The 23,218-nt window shown below is 44.9% G+C and overlaps 1 protein-coding gene and 1 pseudogene across 3 annotated transcripts; one reads left to right on the top strand and one right to left on the bottom strand.

The window, feature by feature from the left end:
- Nucleotides 1-9,691: 9,691 nt before the first annotated feature.
- On the top strand, nt 9,692-21,884 carry Znf212 (zinc finger protein 212). 3 transcript variants are annotated; one of them, XM_085840637.1, is made up of 6 exons: nt 9,702-9,845; nt 11,164-11,327; nt 15,793-16,182; nt 16,306-16,432; nt 18,318-18,398; nt 19,971-21,884. In XM_085840637.1, the coding sequence occupies exons 3-6, from the start codon at nt 15,931-15,933 to the stop codon at nt 20,825-20,827; spliced, it is 1,317 nt and encodes a 438-aa protein (XP_085696763.1). In that variant the 5' UTR covers nt 9,702-9,845; nt 11,164-11,327; nt 15,793-15,930; the 3' UTR covers nt 20,828-21,884. The 3 variants fall into 3 exon arrangements, with proteins under 3 accessions (XP_021020298.1, XP_021020297.1, XP_085696763.1); XM_021164639.2 differs by lacking the exon at nt 11,164-11,327 and having other exon boundaries at nt 9,692-9,845; nt 19,974-21,884; XM_021164638.2 differs by lacking the exon at nt 11,164-11,327 and having other exon boundaries at nt 9,692-9,845.
- LOC110296100 (large ribosomal subunit protein eL22 pseudogene) lies at nt 11,343-11,808 on the bottom strand (annotated as a pseudogene).
- Nucleotides 21,885-23,218: the final 1,334 nt, after the last annotated feature.

Here is a 23,218-nt window from a genome sequence, read left to right as displayed (position 1 = left end):
CGGCTCCAAGCCATTTCCTATGGCCTCTTTTTTCACAATTCAAATGGCCAACATTATGTTGGGGAAACAAAATATTAGTTGTTCTTTAAGAGGAAGTATGCAGCCAGGGCTACACAGAGAAACACTGTCTCGAAAAGCAAAAACAAACAAACAAACAAACAAACAAAGAGGAAGTATGTATCATTTTTTTCCAAACTATCAATCAGTGAATAGAATTTTGAAGGTTTTGTATTAATATGTTCAAAATAAAAAGTGTAAAAAGGAGATATACAGGGCATGGGAGTGGCCACAACTGTAGTCCCAGCTACGCTAGAAGCCAAGGCAAAAAAAAAAAAAAAATTTGTCACACTCATATCTGGTTCCCCTTTGAGGAAACATTCAAGTTATGGGTTCTAGGCAATGTCCTCTATACTGTCACTTTTGCTCTCCATATCACTTTCTTTCTGTTATCAAGTATCTGAGAAGTTATTGTGATGGGTATATAGGTAATGTCTTTCCTCTTTTGTTTTTTGGGGGTTTTGTTTTGTTGCTGTTTTTGTTTTTTGTTTTTAATCAGGATCTAACCATGTAGCCCCAGTTGACCTGGAACTCACTATGTAGAATACACTGGCCTTGAACTCAGGAGAACAGCCTCTCTGCCTCCCAGTGATAAAGTCAGGCTGCTATGCCCCGCTGAGCAGGTGCATATTGTTTGGGGAATGGTGGACTCATTTATTTACCAGATTGCTATTGATTACCTTGTGGTTTTTTATTGGGGGTGCTTTTTGCTTGCTTGCCTGCTTTGGACACTAGGTCTTCTGCAGCCTAGGCTGGCTGCAAATTCACTATGTAACTGAGGACAACCTGTTTCTACCTACCAAGTCCTCAGTTAGGTCTCTATTTCAAACCAGCTCACTCTGAGATACAGGGGGTGGGAGGAGGGGAGGGAGAGGGAGAGGGAGGGGGGAGAAAGAGAGAGAAGAAGAAGGAAGGAGAGGACTGTTCCCGACCCCCTGTAGTTACTTGCTTCAACCTACCAAATACTGGGACCACATAGGTGTGTGTGTCACCAGACCTATTTGTTTTTTAATTTATTATTATTGTAGTGGAGGGTGGGGGCATGTTCGTTCCACTCTACACCGTGGAGGTCAGGGGACAACTTTGTAGAGTCAGTTTTTTTCTTTCCACCTTTATCTTGGTTCCAAGGAAGGGAGTCATTACCAGGCTGAGGTAAGTGCCTTTACCCTCTGAGCCAGCTCAGCAGCTCCACCAGGCCTGTGTTTAATGTAGTGCTTCTTGCTTCACACTGCACCTGTGAAAATCATGCATACATTTTACCCTCTGGCCAAACTTCCCTCTCTGTGCTGAGCTAGGCCTGGATTTTTGGCATGACCAGACCAGACTCCATTTATGTCCATCCATGCTGTCCTGAGGTCCTGGGTCAGGGAAGTTGTGCTTAAGTCCTGTTCTCTCAAATTCCAGCTCTGCCATTACATCCCCACTAAAGCCTACCCAGCACTCTACCCATCACTTATATCCTTTCCTGATTTTGAGCAAAATCTTTAGAAATATCTCCAGGAACTAAAAACTGTGTCTAAGAACAGCTCAAGGACAGGTCAGAAGGGCCATCTGAGTCCTTACCTTTGGCTCGATCATAGAAAGCTCTAATACATTATTTTAAAGGCGGAGTGTGTAGCCCAATCAACATCAAACTCAGTGTCTTGCTTTAAGGCAAGTATGGTGATGTGGGCATATAATTCTAGTCCCGAGGGGGCTGAGGCAGAAGGATGATGGAGATTGAGCTTGTCCTAGGCTAAATAGCAAGATGGTGTCCAAAACAGAGAAGAAAAATCTTGCCTCAACAATCCTTCCTCAGGTCTCTGCTGGGATTACAGGATTACACACCGACATGGACAGCTTAGTGAAATATTTTTTTTTAAATGAAACCAGGCAGTGGTGGTGCATACCTTTAGGATTTCTGAGCTTGAGGCCAGCATGAGTTCCAGGACACCCAGGGCTATACAGAGAAACCCTGTCTTGAAAAACGAGAGAGAGAGAGAGAGAGAGAGAGAGAGAGAGAGAGAGAGAGAGAGAGAGAGAGAGAGAGAGAGAGAGAGAGAAGGTGGCAGATATCCCAGTGTTGTAGAGCACTTTCCTCCAAGTGCAACAGCCATCATCTTCATCAGGACAGCTGTGAATGCTTGCAAGAATCGAGAGAAAGGGGCGGTGGAGAGGGAGAGAGAGAGAGAGAGAGAGAGAGAGAGAGAGAGAGAGAGAGAGAGAGAGAGAGAGAGAGAGAGAGGACACTCCCTATAGTTACTTTGTCCCTGGTAAGAGAGCATTACTTGTTCCAGCCTGGTTACTTGGTCCAGTTCATGTCACAGGCCCACCCTGACCCAATGACTGTTGTCTGTAGGCTAGGATGCTATGATGAGGTCCAGCTAGATCAGTTTCTTGCCCTTCAGTCACTGACCAGGCTGGAGATGCCACCAAAGATAGCAATAATGACTTGCTCTCCTGGCAAACATCTATACTCCAGTTACTTAGGAGGTTGACAGAGGAAAATCCCATATTCAAGGCCATCCTAAGCCAGACGAGGCTTTCCAGGACTACAGAATGAGTTCAAAGCCAGCCTGGGCAATATAGTGATACTGTGTCTCAAAAAACAAAAGTGTAGAGGGGAGTTGGGGCTATAGCTCACAGTGGGGTACTTTTTTTTGTTGTTGTTGTTTGTTTTTTCGAGACAGGGTTTCTCTGTGTAGCCCTGGCTGTTCTGGAACTCACTTTGTAGACCAGGCTGGCCTCGAACTCAGAAACCCACCTGCCTCTGCTTCCCAAGTGCTGGGATTAAAGGTGTGTGCCATCATGCCCGGCTCGGGGTACTTTTTAAATATGTGAATGACCCTCACTTCCATTCCTAGTACCTGGTTAGGGGTTGGGGAATAAAGGAAAAACTCAAGCAAAACCTAAGAGGAGCCTTTCGTAAAGTGGGGGAAGTTCTGAGCCCAGAGGAAGAGAGGCCAGGCTAATGGTATAAATGAGCTACACAGAATACACACAGTAATAGAGGCACCTTGAGCCAAGATACAGTCAGTCTAGTATTTTTACTGACCTGGAAAGGCATGGTCTTCGTCTTATAGACATTAACAGGGGTAACTGAACAGGAAAGGTCTCAAAGGAGTAGGACTAAGGCCATTGTCTATAAAGTTTCTTGAATTAAAAAAAAAAATTACCTCTGCTGGGTGTGGTGACAGCCACTTTTAACCTTAGCAATCAGGAGGCAGAGGCAGGAGGATCTCTGCAAGTTTAAAGCCAGCCTGGTCCATGGAGTGCGTTCTGGAATAGCCAGGACTATGAAGAGAGACCCTGTTTCAGAATTTAAAAAAAAAAAGTCTAGGCAGAGGTATAATCACATACATATGCCAATGCTTACAAGCCATGCACAAAACAGAAAATTTAAAGGATAAAGTTATTAAAAGAATTATTTTAAACTTAAAATTATATTATCTAGAGGTGCATACATGTACTCCCAGCCCTCAAGAGGCAGAGGCATGGAGATTAGGAGTTCAAGGACACCACAGCCACCACACAACAAAGAGGTATTCGTGGCTGCAGGTTATCACAACTACTCCCCAGGTGGCTGCCATCTTGCAGCATAGTCAAAAACTATTCTTCTAAAAATTAATTTTTGTCTGGGCTGCACAGACTTCTCTGTTGGTAATATCCAAGTCTACATTCATACTCTACAGACACTGAGCTGAGAGGACACAAATCCCAACCGTGTGCATGTTCCTCACTTCGCTAATAGTGCCACCGCTTGTAGTGACTGCAAGCCACATTCAAAGGTTTTCTTTTTAGCAGACAGAGCTTCCGAGAGACATTTTTCTTGGTGAGTTCCTTGCAGTACAAGGCTTTGCTCTTCCAAATATAAAAGCAAATCAGAAGCCACATATTTTGTTGCTCAGTGTTTGCTCCATGCCAGCCACACAACTTCCACAAAGCACTTCACATGAATGGCTTCACATTCTCAGTGGGAAGATAAAGGTAGCAACTCCAGGGAGAGCATGAGCCACACTGTCTTAGTTAGGGTTTTACTGCTGTGAACAGACACCATGACCATGGCAAGTCTTATAAAAACAACATTTAATTGGGACTGACTTACAGGTTCAGAGGTTCAGTCCATTATCATCAAGGTGGGAGCATGGCCGTATCCAGGCAGGCATGGCACACGCAGAGCTGAGAGTTCTACGTCTTCATCCATCAGTGGAAGACTGACTTCCAGGCAACTAGGGTGAGGATCTTATGCCCACACCCACAGTGACACACCCATTCCAACCAGGTCACACCTATTCCAACAAGACCACACCTCCAGATGGTGCCACTCCCTGGCCCAAGAATATACAAACCATCACACACACTGTCTATATGTTTGTCTTTATGTGTATGTTTGTGTGCCTGCATGAGCTTATATGTAGGATGTGGGAAGCCACATGTGCCGTTGCAGGGTGGTGCTGGCTTCTGCTGGCCACCACGCATACATAGGCTGTAAAGTTTTTTTTGCCAAGATGAGGTTTTGAGAATTAACCAAAATTAACCAATCAGATGAGAGAGAAGTTAACCAATCAGATGTAGGCATGCAAAATGAGGTGGTAAGCATAACCCAAGCACAACCAATCCGGGTGTGAGACACGCCTCTCAAAGGCCTATATAAGCAGCACCAGTTCTGGGCTTGGGGTCTCTTCGCCTCTGCAATCAAGCTTTCCCAATAAACGTGGAAGGATCCTGTTGCAGTGTCATTCTTGCTGGCTAGTCGGGTGCGTGCATAAGAGTAGGAGCCCTTAGAGGCCAGAAGAGGGTGTCAGATCCCCTGGAACTAGAATACCAGGTAGTTATGAGCCACCATGTGGATGCCGGTGTCTCTCTCCAGCGTTTGTGCCTTTTTTTATTTTTATTTTTTTATTTTTTTTTATAATTTTTTTTAATTAGGTATTTTCCTCGTTTACATTTTTTTTTTTTTTTTTTTTTTTTTTTGGTTTTTCGAGACAGGGTTTCTCTGTGTAGCCCTGGCTGTCCTGGAACTCACTTTGTAGACCAGGCTGGCCTCGAACTCAGAAATCCGCCTGCCTCTGCCTCCGGAGTGCTGGGATTAAAGGCGTGCGCCACCACGCCCAGCTCCTCGTTTACATTTTCAATGCTATCCCAAAAGTCCCCCATACCCACCCTCCCAATCCCCTACCCACCCACTCCCCCTTTTTGGCTCTGGGGTTCCCCTGTACTGGGGCATATAAAGTTTGCAAGTCCAATGGGCCTCTCTTTGCAGTGATGGCCGACTAGGCCATCTTTTGATACATATGCAGCTAGAGACAAGAGCTCCGGGGTACTGGTTAGTTCATATTGTTGTTCCACCTATAGGGTTGTAGTTCCCTTTAGCTCCTTGGGTAATTTCTCTAGCTCCTCCATTGGGGGCCGTGTGATCCATCCAATAGCTGACTGTGATCATCCACTTCTGTGTTTGCTAGGCCCCGGTGCCTTTTTTTAAAAAATAATTTATTCTTTTGAGACTGAGTTTCACTATATAGTTATGGTTGGTCTGGAACTAAGAGATCGACCTGCCTCTGCCTCCCAAGTGTTAGGGTTAAAGACATGTCACACACACACACACACACACACGAGAGAGGGAGAGAGAGAGAGAGAGAAAGAAAGAAAGAGAAAGAGAGAAAGAGATAAGAAAAGCAAAGAGAAGAGAGGTAATTAATGTGGCCAAACTGGGAAGAAGAGATTAAGGGATCCAGTGAATTAACTCTGTTTTGGGGGTACTAACAGAATTTTTTGGCTTATATAAAATTGGAACAAGGGGTAAGAAAACATACATAATTGCTGAGTCCAGCATGTAGGGGACAGTACAGAGGCAGCAGGGCATGGGTCTCCATGAGTGTTAACAGTTGCTGTGGGCATCAGGTTTGTTTGCATAATAGTGTACATATGTTTCACCTTCCTCCATCGAGGACTGGCTTGTCTGCAAGGTTAATGATTCCATGATAATCAGAGACAGCACAAGTCTGGGAGGTGAGGGTGTGTCTGTGTCTCAGCAAAATGGTAGTGTTGTGCCTTGAGTTCACAAGAAACCCAAGAATTGCAAAGTCTGCTGCAACTCGAAAAAGAGTTCTTTATTTTCAAGTTTGAACTTGGTTCATCCACCTAGCACTCACTGTGTGAATGCTGGTAAGCGACCCTGTTTCCAGAAAACATTGGATTTATATACATAAGAATAGTGTGAATATTTACAGAAAAGGGGAGTAGAGGGTGGAATAGTACTGGGGGGGGGGTTAATGGGTATCTGTTCAAGGACTAATTTTATGGCCTGTCGTAACTGTCTGTGACCTGACCTCTGTTTATCTTGTTTTCTATGGTCTCCCTTGAGCTTGTTATTTCTCTAAGGTCTCCAGAAGTTTTGCTGCTTATCAGAAGGAGTGTTGAGTGCCATTCTAACACTAGGGAAGGGGGAGGGAGGATGGGGAACACAGAGGCAAACTATCTCTACAACACTGAAGTCTCTCTAGTACCAGTAATTCGGGGGTTACAACAGTAGAACACTGACTTTCAGGACAGCCCTTAAGGCTGTGGGGAAAATGCTGAAAACATGAGCACAAAAATATATAATTCCTCAACTATGCAAAACATAGGATGCAATATGAATTATATAAGGATCTTCACAGATCTAAAGAACAGAGTCAGCTGCACTATGAGCCACCTTGTCAGAAAGTCACAAAGACAGGCAGATACAAAGGTAGGTAGATTCCTGAGTTCAAGGTCAGTCTGGGACAGAGAAAATCTAGGTCCAGACCCAGGAGTGCCAGTGCCAGGGAAATGTTAGTGATCCCCCCAAAAATAGACAGGAGCTGATCTGATGTAACTCACAGCAAGGTCTTTATTTGCGCTAGCTTGCCCCCCACTCCCTGTTTGCCTCTGTGTTCCCAATCAGAGGCTCCCATCCTCCCTCCCCCTCCTCTAGTGTTAGAATGGCACTCAACAGCACACTGCCTTCACGAATATCACGAATATCTATCAAGGCAAGGCTTTGTAGTAAGCAACAAGCAGGGGGTAAGTGTGCAAGCATCTAGTTGGAAAGCTGCTGTAGCCTTTAACATAATTGGCTGGTGCTGGGAGTCATGTCATAAGCTTAATTTCTGCCCCCCTCTGCACTAGTCATTGTTAGGCAGGGGGTGTAACCTGGGGGGTGCAGGTTTGTTGGGGGAATAACTTGGAGATGCTGGTCTTGTTGAGGGTGTAACCTGGAGATGCTGGTCTTGTTGGGGATTAGCCTAGAGACTGGAGCTGAGCTCCGGTTTTGTTGGAGGGGCAACTTGGAAACTAATGCTAGGGAATAGCCTGTTAGTTTACCTGAACTTAAACTTAGGTCAGGTTCTCTAAAATGAGGTCTAAACTTAAAAGATTTGGCCTATCAATAGGGATGGAAATTTCAAGGCAGAGTTCTGGGTCCCATTCAGATATTTTATTGTCTGTGCTTGTGCTTGCTCTCTCTTTCTAGAAGAATTGAGGGGCTGGGGTCATTGGATGCTGATTCATGGGATAATAAAAAGGGAACGACTGAATTGATAGGTAAATAAAAAATTGGGTTTTTGATCTGCAAGAGATGAGCTATCCAGAGAGTTTTTAGACTAGCAAGAAAAAGCTGTCTCAAGCAGAGAACACAGGAGTGTTCTGAAAAGCTGTCTTGAACACACAGAGAGGTCTGGAAAGCCATCCACAGAAGAACATAGGCCGTCAGCTTGGACCCATAATTTGACTTTGAGCCATTTGTTTCACTGTTCCCAGACACTCCTTCACTCAGAACACCTCTCCAAGCTGAGGCTAGTCCTTGTCATGTAATTAAGCTGTCTTGGTCAATAAATGGTCTAGATGATCGCTGTCCCAGTTCTGATTCTGTGAAGTGATTAGAAGTCCTTCTTGCTGCCATTGAATTGCCTAAGAGGATCCATCTGGTTCCTACAAGATGGTTAGGTCTGCTCCAGGGTACAGCTTCACACACAAGGATAATTGCCCTTATCTGAGACATGATCTATCCTTTCACTCTGCTCTTCCAGGGATTCAAGGTGACTGGTGGTTCAGGACAATGACTTACATCTGCCTTCAGCTTGAAAGGGGATGAGATGGGACAAGTAGACACACTCAACTGATTGACACGGTTATGGAGTCAAGCAGGAATTTGATCCAAACAAAGGCAACAAAGATAAAATGAAGGCACAGACACACCCAGACTGCCGTGGGGGGCTTAAATGAGTCAGCGCTTTTTAAAAAATTATTATTATTTTAACATAAATGTAGGGTTTTTTTTTTGTTTTTGTTTTTAGAGACAGGGTTTCTCTGTATTAGCCCTGGCTGTCCTGGAACTCACTTTGAAGACCAGGCTGACCTCGAACTCAGAAATCCGCCTGCCTCTGCCTCCCGAGTGCTGGGATTAACGCCTGGCAAATGTAGGTTTTTAAGTGCCTGTTAAAACAGATGCTGAGAAATTTTTTTTTTTTTCAGCAGGCTTGGGTTCTGGAGAAAGTTGTTAGTTGTAGTCAGTGTAGACAGGGATCATTTGCAGAAAAATGAAGAAGGGACCAGTCTAGTGAGAGTACTTGAATTCTTAGAGGAAGCTATTCACGCTTATTGTTCAAAGTGGAAACTCATGTCATTCTCACTCAGCATGTCCAGGACAATGTAATGGAAATGAGGCAAGTTTGAGTACTGCAAGTACTAGGTTTGGGGGTGTTGTTTGGAATCAATGTCTCTTTAGATATTTCTGGTTAGTCAGAAACTCACTATATAGCTGAGGCTGGCCTCAATCACTTGAGCGTTGGGGTGGTAGTGATGTGGCCAGATGTTTCCAAGCCAGAATGCAGAACACATTGCCTCTAATACTGACCCTGACACCCAGACATGAGGACTAGGTTATTTATTTATTTTGTTTGTTTTTTTGAGACAGGGCCTGGCACTCACTCTGTAGACCAGGCTGGTCTCGAACTGGCCTCGAACTCAGAAACCCACCTGCTTCTGCCTCCCAAGTGCTGGGATTAAAGGCGTGCGCCACCACTGCCCGGCGATGACTAGGTTAATTATTTGTGATTAAAGCTATCTTGAATTCTGCAATGCAAGTGATTACCATAATTAACATTCTACAATGGATTGACCAGAAAAAGCCAAGTCATAGGTGAGCATTTGGAAGAAAATCACCTTTTCTTTAGCTTCAGCTGTGTTCTTCCCTCACAGAAAAGGGTGTACACATTTGTACACATTTTTTTAAAAATTATTTTTATTTTTGACAATTGCATGCATGTCCAGAACGTATGGTGTTCACATCCACCCCCATTAGCCTCCTTTTTTTCTACTAGTCCCCACGCTCTCCTTCCCGCGCCTTTCTCTCTCTCTCTCTTCTTCCCGCGCCTTTCTCTCTCTCTCTCTTCTTCCCGCGCCTTTTTAAACTTACACATATTTGAATCTCTTAAAGCATTTCGCGGTGTGCAGGACTCAAATTCAGAAAATGCTCTTGGTTTTGAGAATCCTTACGCTTACACCCCACACTCAATGACTGAATTTCCAGGCTGCTGTTCCCCTTCCAGGAGCACAGCGGCGCAACAGAAATACCGCGCGGTAGGAGGAGCCGCTGCCGCTCTTCTTGGGGGTGGGGAGCGCTCCCAGAATGCACCTTGTATCAACACGGCGGCGGCGGCGGCGGCAGCGGCAGCGGCGGCTTCCAGAAGGGTGAGGGCGTCTGGCGGAGCGGCGTACAGTTCGAGCGGTATCCCGCCAGTCGGTGTTGTGGGGCGACTGCGACCATGGCGGAGTCGACGCCTACTCGGGTAAGGTGCCCCGGCCGGCCGGGGAGGGCCTTGGGGGGAGGCAGCGCCCTGCCCGGGGCGGGGCTTGAGGTGCTCGGTCGCAGGCTTGGTTTCCTCCCGCCGGCGGATGCCGACTTCCCTCCGGGTACCCTCGCCCTCCGCCCGCCCGCTCCCTGGGTCCATCTGCGTCAGGCTCAGAGCCCGGATGCTCTGCGTCTTTCCGCAGAAACTTCTGCGAGGCTTTTTGAATTGTTTGTGACTGCGCCCACATATTTTCCTGCTTCGTGCCAACTAGGGACTCGTTTTCTGAGTTGGAGTGATGGCGCGGGATAAAACCCTGGGTTCCGGTTGTTGCCTTTGAGCTCAGCTACAGAAAACCCCAGGACTTAGGGCTTCTCTCTGACCAGTGGGGCTCTGCTCCGGTTGCCATGTTCTGCCATAGCTATCTGTACTGAGTTTGCAGCCACAGGTTGAAGCCAGGTGGGGCCTTCTCTCCTTGGGGACTGGTGTATTTGCTGTTTTTGTTTGTTTGCTTGCTTGTTTTTTGTTTTGTTTATACAAAACTGTAGGTGCGCATTGTTATCCGCTTACCGCCTCTTCCAGCTGTCTCTCTTTTCAGAGAATGTGAAGACACTGAAAATTGGTTTGAGGAATGTCTTCCGTAACTCAGTGTTCATCTATCTATATATTCAGTGCATGGTCTTCGGAAGGCAGTCTATGCTCACTTCTCTAGGCCTTTGTCTCCTTAACTTGAATTGAGAATGTTGAGTTCCTTGTTAGCATTTTTACGGGTTTTTTTCTGGCTCCAGTCTCCTCATACTGTGTCACAGTAGAGGTTAACGTAGGAAAATAGGATAGATGGACCTGAACTGGCTTTTCGCTGTTGAGACAGAGCCTCACAGGCTGTCCTCAAGCTGATGACATCTTCCCGACTCAGCCTCCCCAGTGCTAAGTTTACAGGTGTAAGTCATTCTGCTGGGGTTTGTTTGTAGTGGTTGTGCTTTAAGGCAGACTCTCATGTGCCCCAGCCTAGCCTATCTGAGAATGACTGTAAACTCCTACCTCTGACTCCCAACTTGCAGAGATTACAGGCATAAGTCTTTTTCTTGTCTTTTTGTTTTGTTGTTTTTGTTTTTTAATCTTTCAAAATAAGGTCTTCCTTTGTAGCCCTGGCTGCCTGGAACCAGTTAGGTAGACCCTATCTGCTTACCCTGCAGGGGGTCTGTTTAACTCCTGTTCTCTTATTTACACCCGGATGCACAAGTAGGATTGCTCCAAGTTCAGAGCCAGCCTGGTCTACCTAACTGGTCTACCTTGAAATTCACTATGCTTATTCTAGGAAGTGGATAAGAACTAATTAGAATGGATGGACTGGAGGATTTTCTGTGTTTCTTCTCAAGGAGTTACCACTTCACAGAAAACACGACACTGGTGCTTATGGTGTTTCTGCACCTGGCTCCCTTGAGACCCAGATGCAGCCTGTAAAATAAGTGTTTTCTCTAGGTAGGTTCCTTTTTTTTTTTTTTTTTTTTTGTTCCTAAATTTTATTTATGAATTAATACAAAACATTGCAGACCAATGTGTCTTAATCCTCGTCCTCGTCCTCCTCCTCCTCTTCATCCTGGTTAATCTGGAAGTAGCGCAGCTCGTAACTCTCTTTGCTGTTGGCGACAACACGCAGCCAGTCTCGGAGGTTGTTCTTCTTCAAATATTTTTTGGTGAGATATTTCAAATACCTTTTGGAGAAAGGCACCTCTGAAGTGACCGTGATCTTGCTCTTGCTCCGTTCGATGGTCACAACTCCTCCGCCGAGATTGCCAGCTTTCCCATTCTCCTGGAGGAACTGCTCAAAATTGGCAGCATCCATGATTCCATCTTCTACAGGGTGAGTGCAGTCCAGGGTGAACTTCAAAACCTGCTTCTTTTTTTTGCCCCCCTTCGCCACAAGCTTTTTCACAGGCGCCATGGCGGCAGAGGAGGCAGAAAAAAGCTCTAGGTAGGTTCCTATTAGCACTAAAGTGAAGTGAGAGAGCCAACCCACTCCTTTCCTGGCTGTGCCCAGCCTAGTGATCACCAACAGAACTCACTGAGAAGCAGCAGGAAAGGTCCACCAAGATCTCAGACTACACTTGAACTTAATCGTCCTGACATTGTAGAATTTATTTCAACTATTTTTGAACATATTTTGAAAATATTTGTATTCTCACACATCTCTTCTGTTGAAGATTCTGTATTGCTTGGCCACATACATGTCCTGGTAATAACAACTAAAAAAAAAAATGCTGAGAAAAACTGTGTAAATAATATTTGAAATTTATAGTAAATCATAAACCCATCATTTTATGCAACAGTTCAACAGTAGTATAAGCAATACTTAAAAACCCAAAAACAGAAAGTGGGAACTCTTAAGATATGAACAGAGGCCAGGTGGTGGTGGCGCACACACAACTTTAATCCCAGCACTTGGGAGGGGCAGAGGCAGAGGCAGGCGGATTTCTGAGGATTTCTGAGGCCAGCCTGGTCTACAGAGTGAGTTCCAGGACAGCTAGGGCTATACAGAGAAACCCTGTCTCGAAGAAGAAGAAGAAGAAAAAAAGTCCTTTGAAAGATTTCATAAACATCAAATGTGATTGTTCAGCAAATGTTCTCAAAGTTGGCTTCACAACTCTCTTCACATCTTGGGTTCCTTTTGGTTTTGGTTTTGGTTTTTTGAGACAGGGTTTCTCTGTGTAGCCTTGGCTGTCCTGGAACTCACTTTGTAGACCAGGCTGGCCTCGAACTCAGAAATCCACCTGCCACCACCTCCCCGTTTTTTGTTTGTTTGTTTGTTTGTTTGTTTGTTTGTTTTGAGTCAGGGCTTCACTACATAACTCTGGCTGTCCAGGAATTCAATATGTAGACCAGGCTGGCCTTGAACTCACAGAGATCTTCCTGGCTCTGCCTCCCAAGTGCTAGGATTAAATGCCTGGTTGAATAGGACAGTAATTTGTTGAGTTAATGACAAGTAATTAAACTACATGACAGCATTGATGTAGAAGCTAAGGAGAAGAGATCGGAGTTCAGAAGTCTAGTGGCCTTTGTACATATACTTTTTATAATTTCTAGGATGATTGCTAAAGACTAGAAAGTCAGTTACAATAAATATAATTGAGTTAAAAGGCAAAGATTATCAGGACAGGAAAAATCCAGCCTTCTGGCTTATAATAAATACAGCAAAAGATGTCTGTGCAAATGGTGAACTATGAAAGGATATGAGAACAATTGTCAAAACAATACAATTAAAAGAAGCTTGGCTAAGAAGTGTATTGTAGCTAGAGGTCCAATGCATTTCTCCACTCATAATGGAAAAAGATTCAGTTCTCCATCTTGAAATGACATCTTTAAACTAGTTTGAGGCTAATTACATAGCTTCAGGTAGATTTAAAAATTGACAGTCAAAACTCATTATAGAATATTCAAATATAGTATTTATTTAGCAGAATGTCTTTTTCTGGGTATTATTGTTCGCCCATTAGAACCCATGGACAGGACCGAGATATTCTGCCCCATTCGTTGTAGTTGTCTCTACAAGGACTGTCAAGGCTTGAAATGAAGCTAGTATGAACAACTAACTGAGTTTTAATTTAGCTAGTCATGATGGCTGTGCCTTTAATCCCAGAATTTGGTAGGAAGAACAGATGAATCACTCTGAGTTGAAGATCTGTCTGCTCTATATTGTGTGTTCAGGACAGCCAGAGATGTATAGCAAGATCGTGTCTCAAAAAAGAAAAGGGAAAGCCTTCCCCAAAATGGGACTGGGGTAGTGAGCTGGGGAAAGGCGGATGCTCGGAATCCATTATTAATACTTCATCCGTTTTCTAGTAGCAGATAATATCTATATATAATGATACAGTATAGATTAAAAAAGGAACAAAGAAAGGGGCTGAAAAGATGGCTCGGTGGTTTAGAGCCCTTCTTACTCATGCAGAGGACCCAGTTTCGATTCCCAGCTCCCACGTGGTGGCTCAGACACCATCTGTAACTCCAGCTCTAGGATCTGATGCCCTCTTCTGGTCTGCATTGGTACCAGGCACACTACATTTTTGATAGGTTGATACAGAGGAAGAGCTGTCTGGAATAGGAAACTAGAGGATGTGTTAAAATGTTGAACATACTTTAAAATTCCGTCCAATGCAATATCATACTCTGCATGGGTCAACACATTTTATCCTAGAAATGTTATTTCTCAAGTTGACCTGTGGAATTTGAAGCAATTCCAGACACAGTCTCTGGAGAGATTTTTGTGAAACTCATGTTTGTAGTGTATCCATGGGTCACTACTATAAAATAAAGATTTATGTTAGCATCAATAACTACTATACAGCTATAGTTTAATAAGATCATAATATTGGTAAAGTGACAGAAAAATTAACCCATAGAACAGGAAAACAAAAACAAAAAACAAATCAGAGACAGGCTGACAGCAAAATTTGATTTATGGTTGAGAATAGCACTACAGATTAGGGAGTAAATGTTGACTATTTATATTTATTGTTATTGGAATTTTTTGGAGACAGAGTCTTACTATGTGTAGCCCTGGCTGGCCCGGGACGCAAAATGTAGACCAGGGTGGGCCTAAACTCTCAGATCCACCTGCGCTGTGATGAAAGGAATGTGGCAGCATGCCTGGCCCTGCTCTATTTATTTTGTGTGTAATGCATGTGTGTAGGTGTGAGCCCGCCACACACTGGTGGTCAGATGGCAGCTTGTCGGAGCCAGTTCTCTGCTTCCTCCACGTGGGGTTCAGGGATAGGGAATCCTAAGTCTTCAGGCTTGGCCTTTAACGGATGAGCAATCTTGCCAGCCTAAAATGGCTTAAAGTTATTTTTTACATTGATCTGCTTGCGTTGTGTGAATGTGTGCATGGATATGTATATACACATGCGTTTGGAGGTCACAACTTGAGGGAAAAGATTATTTAACTCTGTGTGGAGGTATTTTATCTATTTTTCTAATATTTTCAAAATTATTATAGAATATACATGTAACTTTTTCTTGCTTCCCATTTTCCACCCCACACTTTGTCTTTTAAAACAGGGTTTCCTGTAGCCCATGCGTGGCCTTGAACTTTTGATCCTCCTGCCTCCGTTTGAAGTGCTGGGATTACAAGCATGCACTATGGTTCCTGTGGTGCTTTAGATAGAAGTCAGGGCTTTGCTTATGCTAGGTCAACATGATATCAACAGAGCTGCAATCCCAGGCACACTTGGAATTTTCCATCTTAGTTTGGTTTCTATTGCTGCTATGAAAGTCCTTAAACAGCTGAAGAGATGGCTTAGTGATTAAGAGTACCGATTGCTCTTCCGAAGGTCCTGAGTTCAAATCCCAGCAACCACATGGAAAACAAAACAAAACTAAACTAAAGAAGGGAAAACTGAAAGTCCTTGAACAAAAAGCAAGTTGGAGAGAAAAGGGTTTATTTGGCTTATACTTCCATATCACTGTTCATCTTTGAATGAAGTCAGAATGCAATCAAACAGGGCAGGAACCTGGAGACAGGAGCTGATGCAGAGGCTGTGGAGGGGTGCTGCTTACTGGCTTGTTCCTCAAGATGTAGCCTGCTTTTTTTTTTTTTTTTTTAAATAGAACCCAGAACCACCAGCCCAGGGATGGCATCACCTACAATGAACTGAGCCCTCCCCCATTAATCACTAATTAAGAAAATGCCCTAAAAGTCTGCCTATAACCCAGTCTTATAGAGGCATTTTCTTAATTGAAGCTCCCTCCTTTCCAGTAACTCTAGCTTGTGTCAAATTGACATAAAACTAACCAATACACTGTCCGAATAAAAAAGTGCATTTGAGTATTTTTTTATTGGTTTGTTTAAAGAAAGCTAGATAGTTGTGAGTCTTAGACTTGGACTTGCTTTCTTTATTTGATGTTTGGAAATGACCCTTGTCTCACTGGCCTTGTCTCCTCAATCCTACAGCACAGGAGGAAACGGCGCACCACACCATTAGCTCCAGCCACACCACCTTCACAGACAACAGAGAAAAGCCCGTACTTCCAGACCACAGAAATCTCACTTTGGACAGTGGTGGCTGCTATTCAAGCCGTGGAGAAGAAGATGGAGTCGCAGGCTGCCCGACTGCAGAGCCTGGAGGGGCGTGCAGGGTCAGCGGAGAAGAAGCTGGCTGACTTCGAGAAGATAGCCGTGGAGTTCAGCAACCAGCTGGAGGGCAAGTGGGCCGTGCTGGGGACCCTGCTGCAGGAGTACGGGCTGCTGCAGCGGCGGCTGGAGAATGTAGAGAACCTGCTTCGAAACAAGAACTTCTGGGTCCTTCGTCTGCCTCCCGGCAGCAAGGGGGAGACCCCAAAGGTAGCACCTCTATGTTTAAAAGTTAGGCAAGACAGGTAGCCGAACCTTGACTAATGAAGATGTTCAATCACTGGGTGGTACTCAGGAGTCAAAGTGCTCATTTCTTGTGGCTTACAATTGCAGGTATCTGGGTCCCTTGAGAATGATGGAGTCTGTTTCTCAGAGCAGGAGTGGGAGAACCTGGAGGACTGGCAGAAGGAGCTCTACAGAAATGTTATGGAAAGCAACTATGAGACGCTGGTGTCTCTGAGTGAGTGGAAGTTTTCTCCCTAAAGTTCTCTCCGAGCTCTCCTGACTGCATGTGTGACTGCCTGGCGCTCATCCTCTGAATCCTCTGCTGAGCTAAGGAATGACACCCTTCAGGTCCTCTCACCTGAAGAGACTTGAAAGTGTCTCAGGGATGAGCCTTTTGTATTTCTTCTCTGTTAACACAATGGCTTCTAGAGACTATTTGGAAATCATTGATAAACTATAATATAGGTTTTTAATAACATCTCTATGAAGTATTTTATTAATTAGTTTTCTATCGCTGTGTAAGAAACTATGACCGAGGCAACTTAGAGAAGAAAAATGTATTTGGGTTTATGGCTTCAGAGGGTTAGAGTCCTTGATGGCCAAGCAGAGATATCAGGTAGCCAGTGGCTGGAACAGCTCTGAGAGCTCATATCTTGAACCTCTAGCAGGATGCAGAGAAGACTAACTCAAATTAATCGAGACTTTAGAAATCTTAAATCCTGCCCCCATTGTGACGCCTCCTCTAAGAAAGCCACACCTCCTGTTTCCAAACAGTTCTACCAACTGAAGACCAAGTTTTCAAACAAACGAGCCCAGGGGGCCATTCTCATTCAAAACACCATGTGTATAATGTACATTTGTTTTGTATTTTGAGACAGAATCTCTGTGTCCTTGGCTGTCCTAGAAAATGCTATATAAATAGGCTGGCTTTGAACTCATAGAGATCTTCATGTCTCTTTCTCCTGAGTTAGTACTAAAGGTATGCACAACTATGTCCAGCTAATGTGCTATTTTTAATATTTAAGATTATTTGATGAGAAATCTTTTAACTTAGGAACCATTAAATGGATAGAAGTGCTTTCCATGCAAGCCTGATAACCGTCATTCAATCCCTGGAACCAGTGATGGGAGGAGACAGCTGACTCCCTAAGTTGCCCTGTACACCGTGGTGCAGATGTATCCAGACTCTTAGATAGCATATACATATTATCTAATAATAAGTAATAATATTTAATAATAAAATAAAAATTTAAAGGAATCTTGTATCTTGAGATGAGACATGCAGCACAGGCTGAAAAAACCTTTTTCTTGGGGTGGAGAGAGGGCTCAGCTGTTAAGAGCACTGACTGCTCTTCCAGAGTTTCTGAGTTCAATTCCCAGCAACCACATGGTGGCTAACAATCATCAGTAATGAGATCCAATGCCCTCATCTGGTATATCTGGAGATAGCTACAGTGTACACAAATACATTAAATAAATAAAATCTTTAAAAAACAAAAGCAAAAAAAAAAAAACCTTTTCTTGGCAGTTAGCCAGAGTCATCACCAGCTACTGTGGTCTGCACATTGTTGGTAGACTGGAAGCACTGTGTGGAAGTGTTTAGTATAAAAATTACTAATACATACTTGATAATGCATGCATATTTTTCTTCTAAGACAAATTCTTTTCAAATGTGGGTCCTTGGAGAAATACCAAGGAGGCCACTGGCTAGACCACAGTGAGGGCAAGGGGAGTCAGGGTGGGTCAGTGGGGTGACTGTTACCCCAGATGGGTTACATGTTCTCTTTAAGGCTGTTTTCCTGTGTCACGGTGGCGCCACAAGGCTGGAGTTAGGCACTTGGAAGGACTCCTTGGCAGAACTTCAGCTGTCTGGACAGAGGTGGGAGTGCTAGGGAGACAATGGCACCTGAGCCTAGTTACCCTAATGAAGGATCGAAGAGCAGCAGCCTGACAGTCTACTGGCCAGAAACGTCTAGGGAAAAGTGGCAGTAACATCAGCTCTTATGTCCTCTTAGCTGTTAATATTGATTTGCTGTTAACATCATTTGTACATTGGCATCTGATCAGCATGCAGTAAGTTTTTCTTCTCCTGGATTTATACTGTATTTTTTCTAACCCAGAGGTCCTTGGCCAGCCAGAGGAAGAAGTGGAGTTGGGTGCAGAGATGGTGGGTGACTTGGTGGAAGAAGGTACCCACCTGGGTGAGTAGTTCTAGAATGTTCTTCTGTATTGTTTCTCCATCCCTGTATGGGAACTCTGTAGGGAGTTCCTATAGGAAATAGGGAGCTTTCACACGGCTAAACTGGCACGGGCAGGTTGTGGACTTTGGCTTGTTTTTTAAAGGTTTATTTTTATATGTATGCAGGGATGACTATGTGACTGTGTTGGTGGAGGGCGGTTATCCACAGAGGGCAGAGGAGGGCATTGGATTCTCTAGAGCTGGAATTGCAGGTGACCGTGAGCCACCTGGTGTGGGTGTTGGAAACACGTGCTCTTGTTCAATGGCCTTCTCTCCTGCCTCTGCTTGTTTTCGAAACAAGTCTTACGATGTAGTCCACAATAGCCTAGATTCTCTGCAGCTCAGGCTGACTTTGAACTCATGATGCTCCCAATTCTTCGTCCTGAGAGGGATTACAGTTAAGTACCAGCACAACCTTTTTAGGTGACTCCAACAGCAGTACTCACCTGTGGGTTGTGACCCCCTCTGGGGATCGAACAACTCTTTCACAGCGGTCACCTGAGACCACTGGAAAACACGTATATACATTATGATTCTGAACAGTACCAGAATTACAGTTATGAAGTAGCAATGAAAATAATTTTATGGTTAGGGTCATTACAACATGAGGAACTGTAAAAGGGTCACAGCATTAGGAAGGTTGAGAACCACTGCTTTTTAACTGTTACAGGTCTGCTGGCCTTTGGAGTGGTGTAGATTGTGTAGCATGCTTTGTCATGCCCTGTAAGTAGTAGGCATAATAGGCTGTGGTCAGAGTGAGCAATGGAGAATGGTAGTGAGACACAGGGCCAAGAGAAAGACACTAGGAAAGGCATTTCAGCAGAATATCCAGGAAGAAAACTGGCTGTGATCATTGTATTGTATTATTTTCTGTGTATGAGTGCTTTACCTGTATGTAGACTACATGCTTACAGCAAAGAGGTTATCAGGCCCCTTGAAACTGGAGTTACTGATGGTTGCGAGCCACCATGTAGGTGCTGGGAATCGAACCTGGTCCTGTGCAAGAACAGCTGGGACTCTAACTGCTGAGTCATCTCTCCAGCCCTGGATGTGATTTTTAAGCTGTTGTTTAGTGAGTTGAATGCAGGGCCTTTCGCTAGGTCTGCATCTGCAGCTGGGCTTCATTCGCAGCCTCCTTTTTAAAAACCTTTTTAAATTTTTGAGATAGGGTCTGAGTTGCCCACAGTGGTCTCAAACTCTCTGTGTAGCCTAAGCAACCTAGTAACTTGTGACCCTCTTTCTGAGTAGCTGAGATTAGAGGCCTGCATCTCCAGGCTCAGGTTCAAATGTGTTATTTTAACAATTTTGAATTAACAGTTGTTAGTGTATTTTGTAATCTTTTTCCATAGAGATTAAGTACCAGTTTGTAAACAAAGTTGTTCTCTATGAGTAAGATATTCAGATCTCCTCCAGATCAATCTGATTCAGCTGTCCCTAAGGAGTGTTGATTTGAGCCTTCTAAAGTCTGCAGTGTTTTCTCTGGAGATACCAAAAGTGCTGGAATGTGATCTTTTGTTGGTCTTTTCCCTTGCAGCAGATAGGGCCATGGTCAAACAGGAGATGCTGTACAAGCAGGAAGGCCCTGCAGGTCTTCCCAACATGTTTTCTAGTGCTGCTGAACAGCAGGCTTTCTTTGGCGCGGAGCAGGCTATGTTTTGGAATAGTCCAGGAGATTCTGCCCTCTTGGAATCAGGCCCTGGGGACTCAAACCCTGAGTCTGTTGAGACCAATAGAGACCCTGCCCCTGGTAGAAATCTGGACTGTCCCCGAAAACAGAAGTCTCACAGACAGGTGCAACTGGGTCAGGAGTGTGGACAGGGTCTGAAGGTGAAAAGGGACTCCAGCCCGTACAAATGTTCCGAATGCCAGATCAGCTTTCGCTACAAGCAGCAGCTGACTGCACATTTGCAGAGCCACACGGGCAGGGAGTCTTACTCTGCCACAGAACCAGAGGAGAGCCTTAGACCCAGGCCCCGGCTGAAACCACAGACAAAAAGGTCGAAGCTGCATCAGTGTGATGTGTGCCACAGGAGCTTCAGCTGCAAGGTCAGCCTGGTGACCCACCAGCGGTGCCATCAGCAGGAAGGCCCCAGCACCAGCCCACAAATCCAGGAGAGATTCTCACCGAACAGCTTAGTTGCTTTGCCTGGCCACATCCCTTGGAGGAAAAGCCGGAGTTCTCTCATCTGTGGGTATTGTGGCAAGAGTTTCAGCCACCCATCGGACTTGGTTCGGCACCAGCGCATCCACACTGGTGAGCGACCCTACAGTTGCCCTGAATGTGAGAAGAGCTTTGTCCAGAAGCAGCACCTCCTGCAGCATCAGAAAATTCACCAGCGGGAGCGGGGTGGGCTGGCTTCAGAGTCTGCCAGACCCAACGGCCTGCTTTAAGGTTGCCAGCCCCTCACCGTCGTCTGGGGGTGGAGGGGGGGTGGCGTCAGTCCCCCGAAGACACACTACAAAGTCTGTCTGGCTCCTTCCCGAGGAGAATTGCTCCTGCTTTGCCCTCCTTGGCTGAGCACAGAGGCTAATCTGAGGCGCAGGAGAGAAGGACCTGTGGCCCCAGCCTTTGCCATCTTGGCCTTGTTGCAGGGTCTGTTGTTTCGTTAGCCCCTGCAGGTCTCTGGTTTTCTCTTTTCTGGTGCACTGTCACACCACAGGGACTGGTGGCCAGTTCCAGGGCCCACTCTAGCATTTCACACGTCTTCCCACAGTTGTATGGGGCCATAGAGGTATGTGTTAAGTTCCGGGAAGTATTACCCTCAATTTCTCTTCCTTTTGTAGCCTCCTTGTTAATAACTAGTATAAATAATTTAAATGAACTGTTTAGCTTGTTCTAAAGACCCCCCCCCTTTTGGAGTTAGATTCTTGTTTTTCTTTTTAAATATAGCTCAAAACTTGTTTTATAAATTTCAAGAGTTGTAGAAGTTGTTCCTAACATGGGAACTGAGCCTACCCTCCAGGAGGGAATAGTTTATGGGGCTCTTTTAGCCCACCCACCCTTAACATAGGCCAGAGAGCCAAGACACGTTGCTGGCTTCCCTCAGTGGGTTGCTGAGTCCACACAGGTGGGGCTAATTTCTCAGGTGGGCCAAGAGGAAGCCCCTGAAGCCCTGCTGAGAGTAAAGACTGGTTTGAAGAAGCTAAGAGTTCAGTCCTGGGACTTTGGTGTCTCAACATGCTTCCCCCCTCCCGGATATGTGTTTCTGCAGCCCTGGGCGTGGGGTGGGGGTGAAAGACTGCGCTTGATTCTGTTACACCAGGCATCACTTGAGGTTGTGCAGATTAGACTGTCCAGTGGCTGTACCAGGGATGACGGAGAAGAAGCACAGATGCTTGTCTCAGGAGTGTTAAGTACCTGCCCCACTGTCGTTGGGGGAGGGAGGTGAGAGTGGGTTCCTTGGTCATATGTGAATGTACTCTTGTCTGGAATAAATCTTGTTACTTGTATTTAAAAAAAACAAAATGTTCACTGGGTGTTTTCTGTTTGTCAAGAATTCTCAAGTAGAGCCAGGGGAAGAGGTGCCTCATCAGGGCACCTAGCCTGATCCCATGACCATCTTGCCTCAGAGCTCACACACTGAACCAGGGCTTCTATTGCTTCTATAGTTGTGTGCCTTAAAGTCACTTAAGAGTCCCTGTTCCCAGAAGTTTGTTCTCAGCACTGCTCAGTGCTTGAAGGTAGTACAGGCTCAGGCTCACTCCTAGACCGCTGGTTGGGATATTTTGTTTTGTTTTTTCAAGGCGGGGTTTTTCTGTATAGTCGTGGCTGTCCTGGAACTCACTCTATAGACCAGGTTGGCCTGTCCACCTGCCTCTGCCTTCTGCATGCTAGGATTAAAGGTGTGCACTACTATTACTTAGCTTGAAGGGGTCTATTTTAAAGGGCAGATAGTTCCAGCAGGTGTGGGGAGGGGGAGAGGGTGCTGTCAAAGGCAAAAGCTCCTTCCCTCCCTGCTTGAGCTTTGGTAGGGCTTTAAATGTAACAGAATGACCTCAGCTCTGCCATGGCTTTGCAGGGTAGCTTCAGGATTATTTTAATATATAAGAAGTTCATTCAGAAAAACAAAGTTCCTGCATCTCCACCTCAAAAGCAACTCCTCCTTGAGAGTTAACTTGTCACTTGTGCTGCTAACACTTGCCAGTAGATTTCATTGGAAACCCATATCCAAAAGACTGAAACTGAATTTTCACTCAGCAAAATGAGTAACTTAGGATTTATGGCATATAGTTTTAAGTCAACACACAAGAACAGGAAGAGGACTTGGAGGTGTCTGAATCAAAAGTGAGTGGTGAAACACAGGTAGGTATCTATACCAAGAATGGAGTGGAACGTTAGGGGACCAAGCTCTTCATGGGTTCATTCTCATGGACTCATGTGCATACAACATCTTAATGTGTGGTTTGGCGTGTGTGTTTTGTTTTGTTTTGTTTTTTTGTTGTTCTGTTTTGTTTTTCGAGACAGGGTTTCTTTATGTAGCCCCGGCTGTCCTGGAACTTGCTTTGTAGACCAGGCTGGCCTCCAACTCAGAGATCTGCCTGCCTCTACCTCCTGAGTGTTGGGATTAACGGCATATATCACCACTGCTCAGCCAGCCACAGTTAAGGTTTAATGGTCACTCATCTGACCCTCTAGTCAGCCTAGCTAGTCCCATCATTATACTATTGTGGAGCAGTTGGATGGGGGCTTTGGTTAGAGTCTTGCCATGTCATTTGCTGTAGCAAGAGCTTTGGTTTCTTTAAAAAACACGGAAGTTTTATGGGAATGCGTTCTCATTTTAA

The sequence above is a fragment of the Mus caroli genome, unplaced genomic scaffold (genome assembly GCF_978045245.1).
Source record: "Mus caroli unplaced genomic scaffold, Mus_caroli_1 scaffold_7, whole genome shotgun sequence".
NCBI lineage: Eukaryota > Metazoa > Chordata > Mammalia > Rodentia > Muridae > Mus > Mus caroli.
Note: the sequence above shows the minus strand (reverse complement) of the source record. Positions and strands in the feature narration are given on the sequence as shown.

Bases quoted from the DNA above. Each gene is read 5' to 3' on its own strand.
- Znf212 (XM_021164638.2), top strand. From the start codon at position 9,822: ATGGCGGAGTCGACGCCTACTCGG. The intron at 16,433-18,317 runs GTGAGTGGAAGT...TTTCTAACCCAG, and splicing joins TGAGACGCTGGTGTCTCTGA to AGGTCCTTGGCCAGCCAGAG. The intron at 18,399-19,970 runs GTGAGTAGTTCT...TTTCCCTTGCAG, and splicing joins GGAAGAAGGTACCCACCTGG to CAGATAGGGCCATGGTCAAA.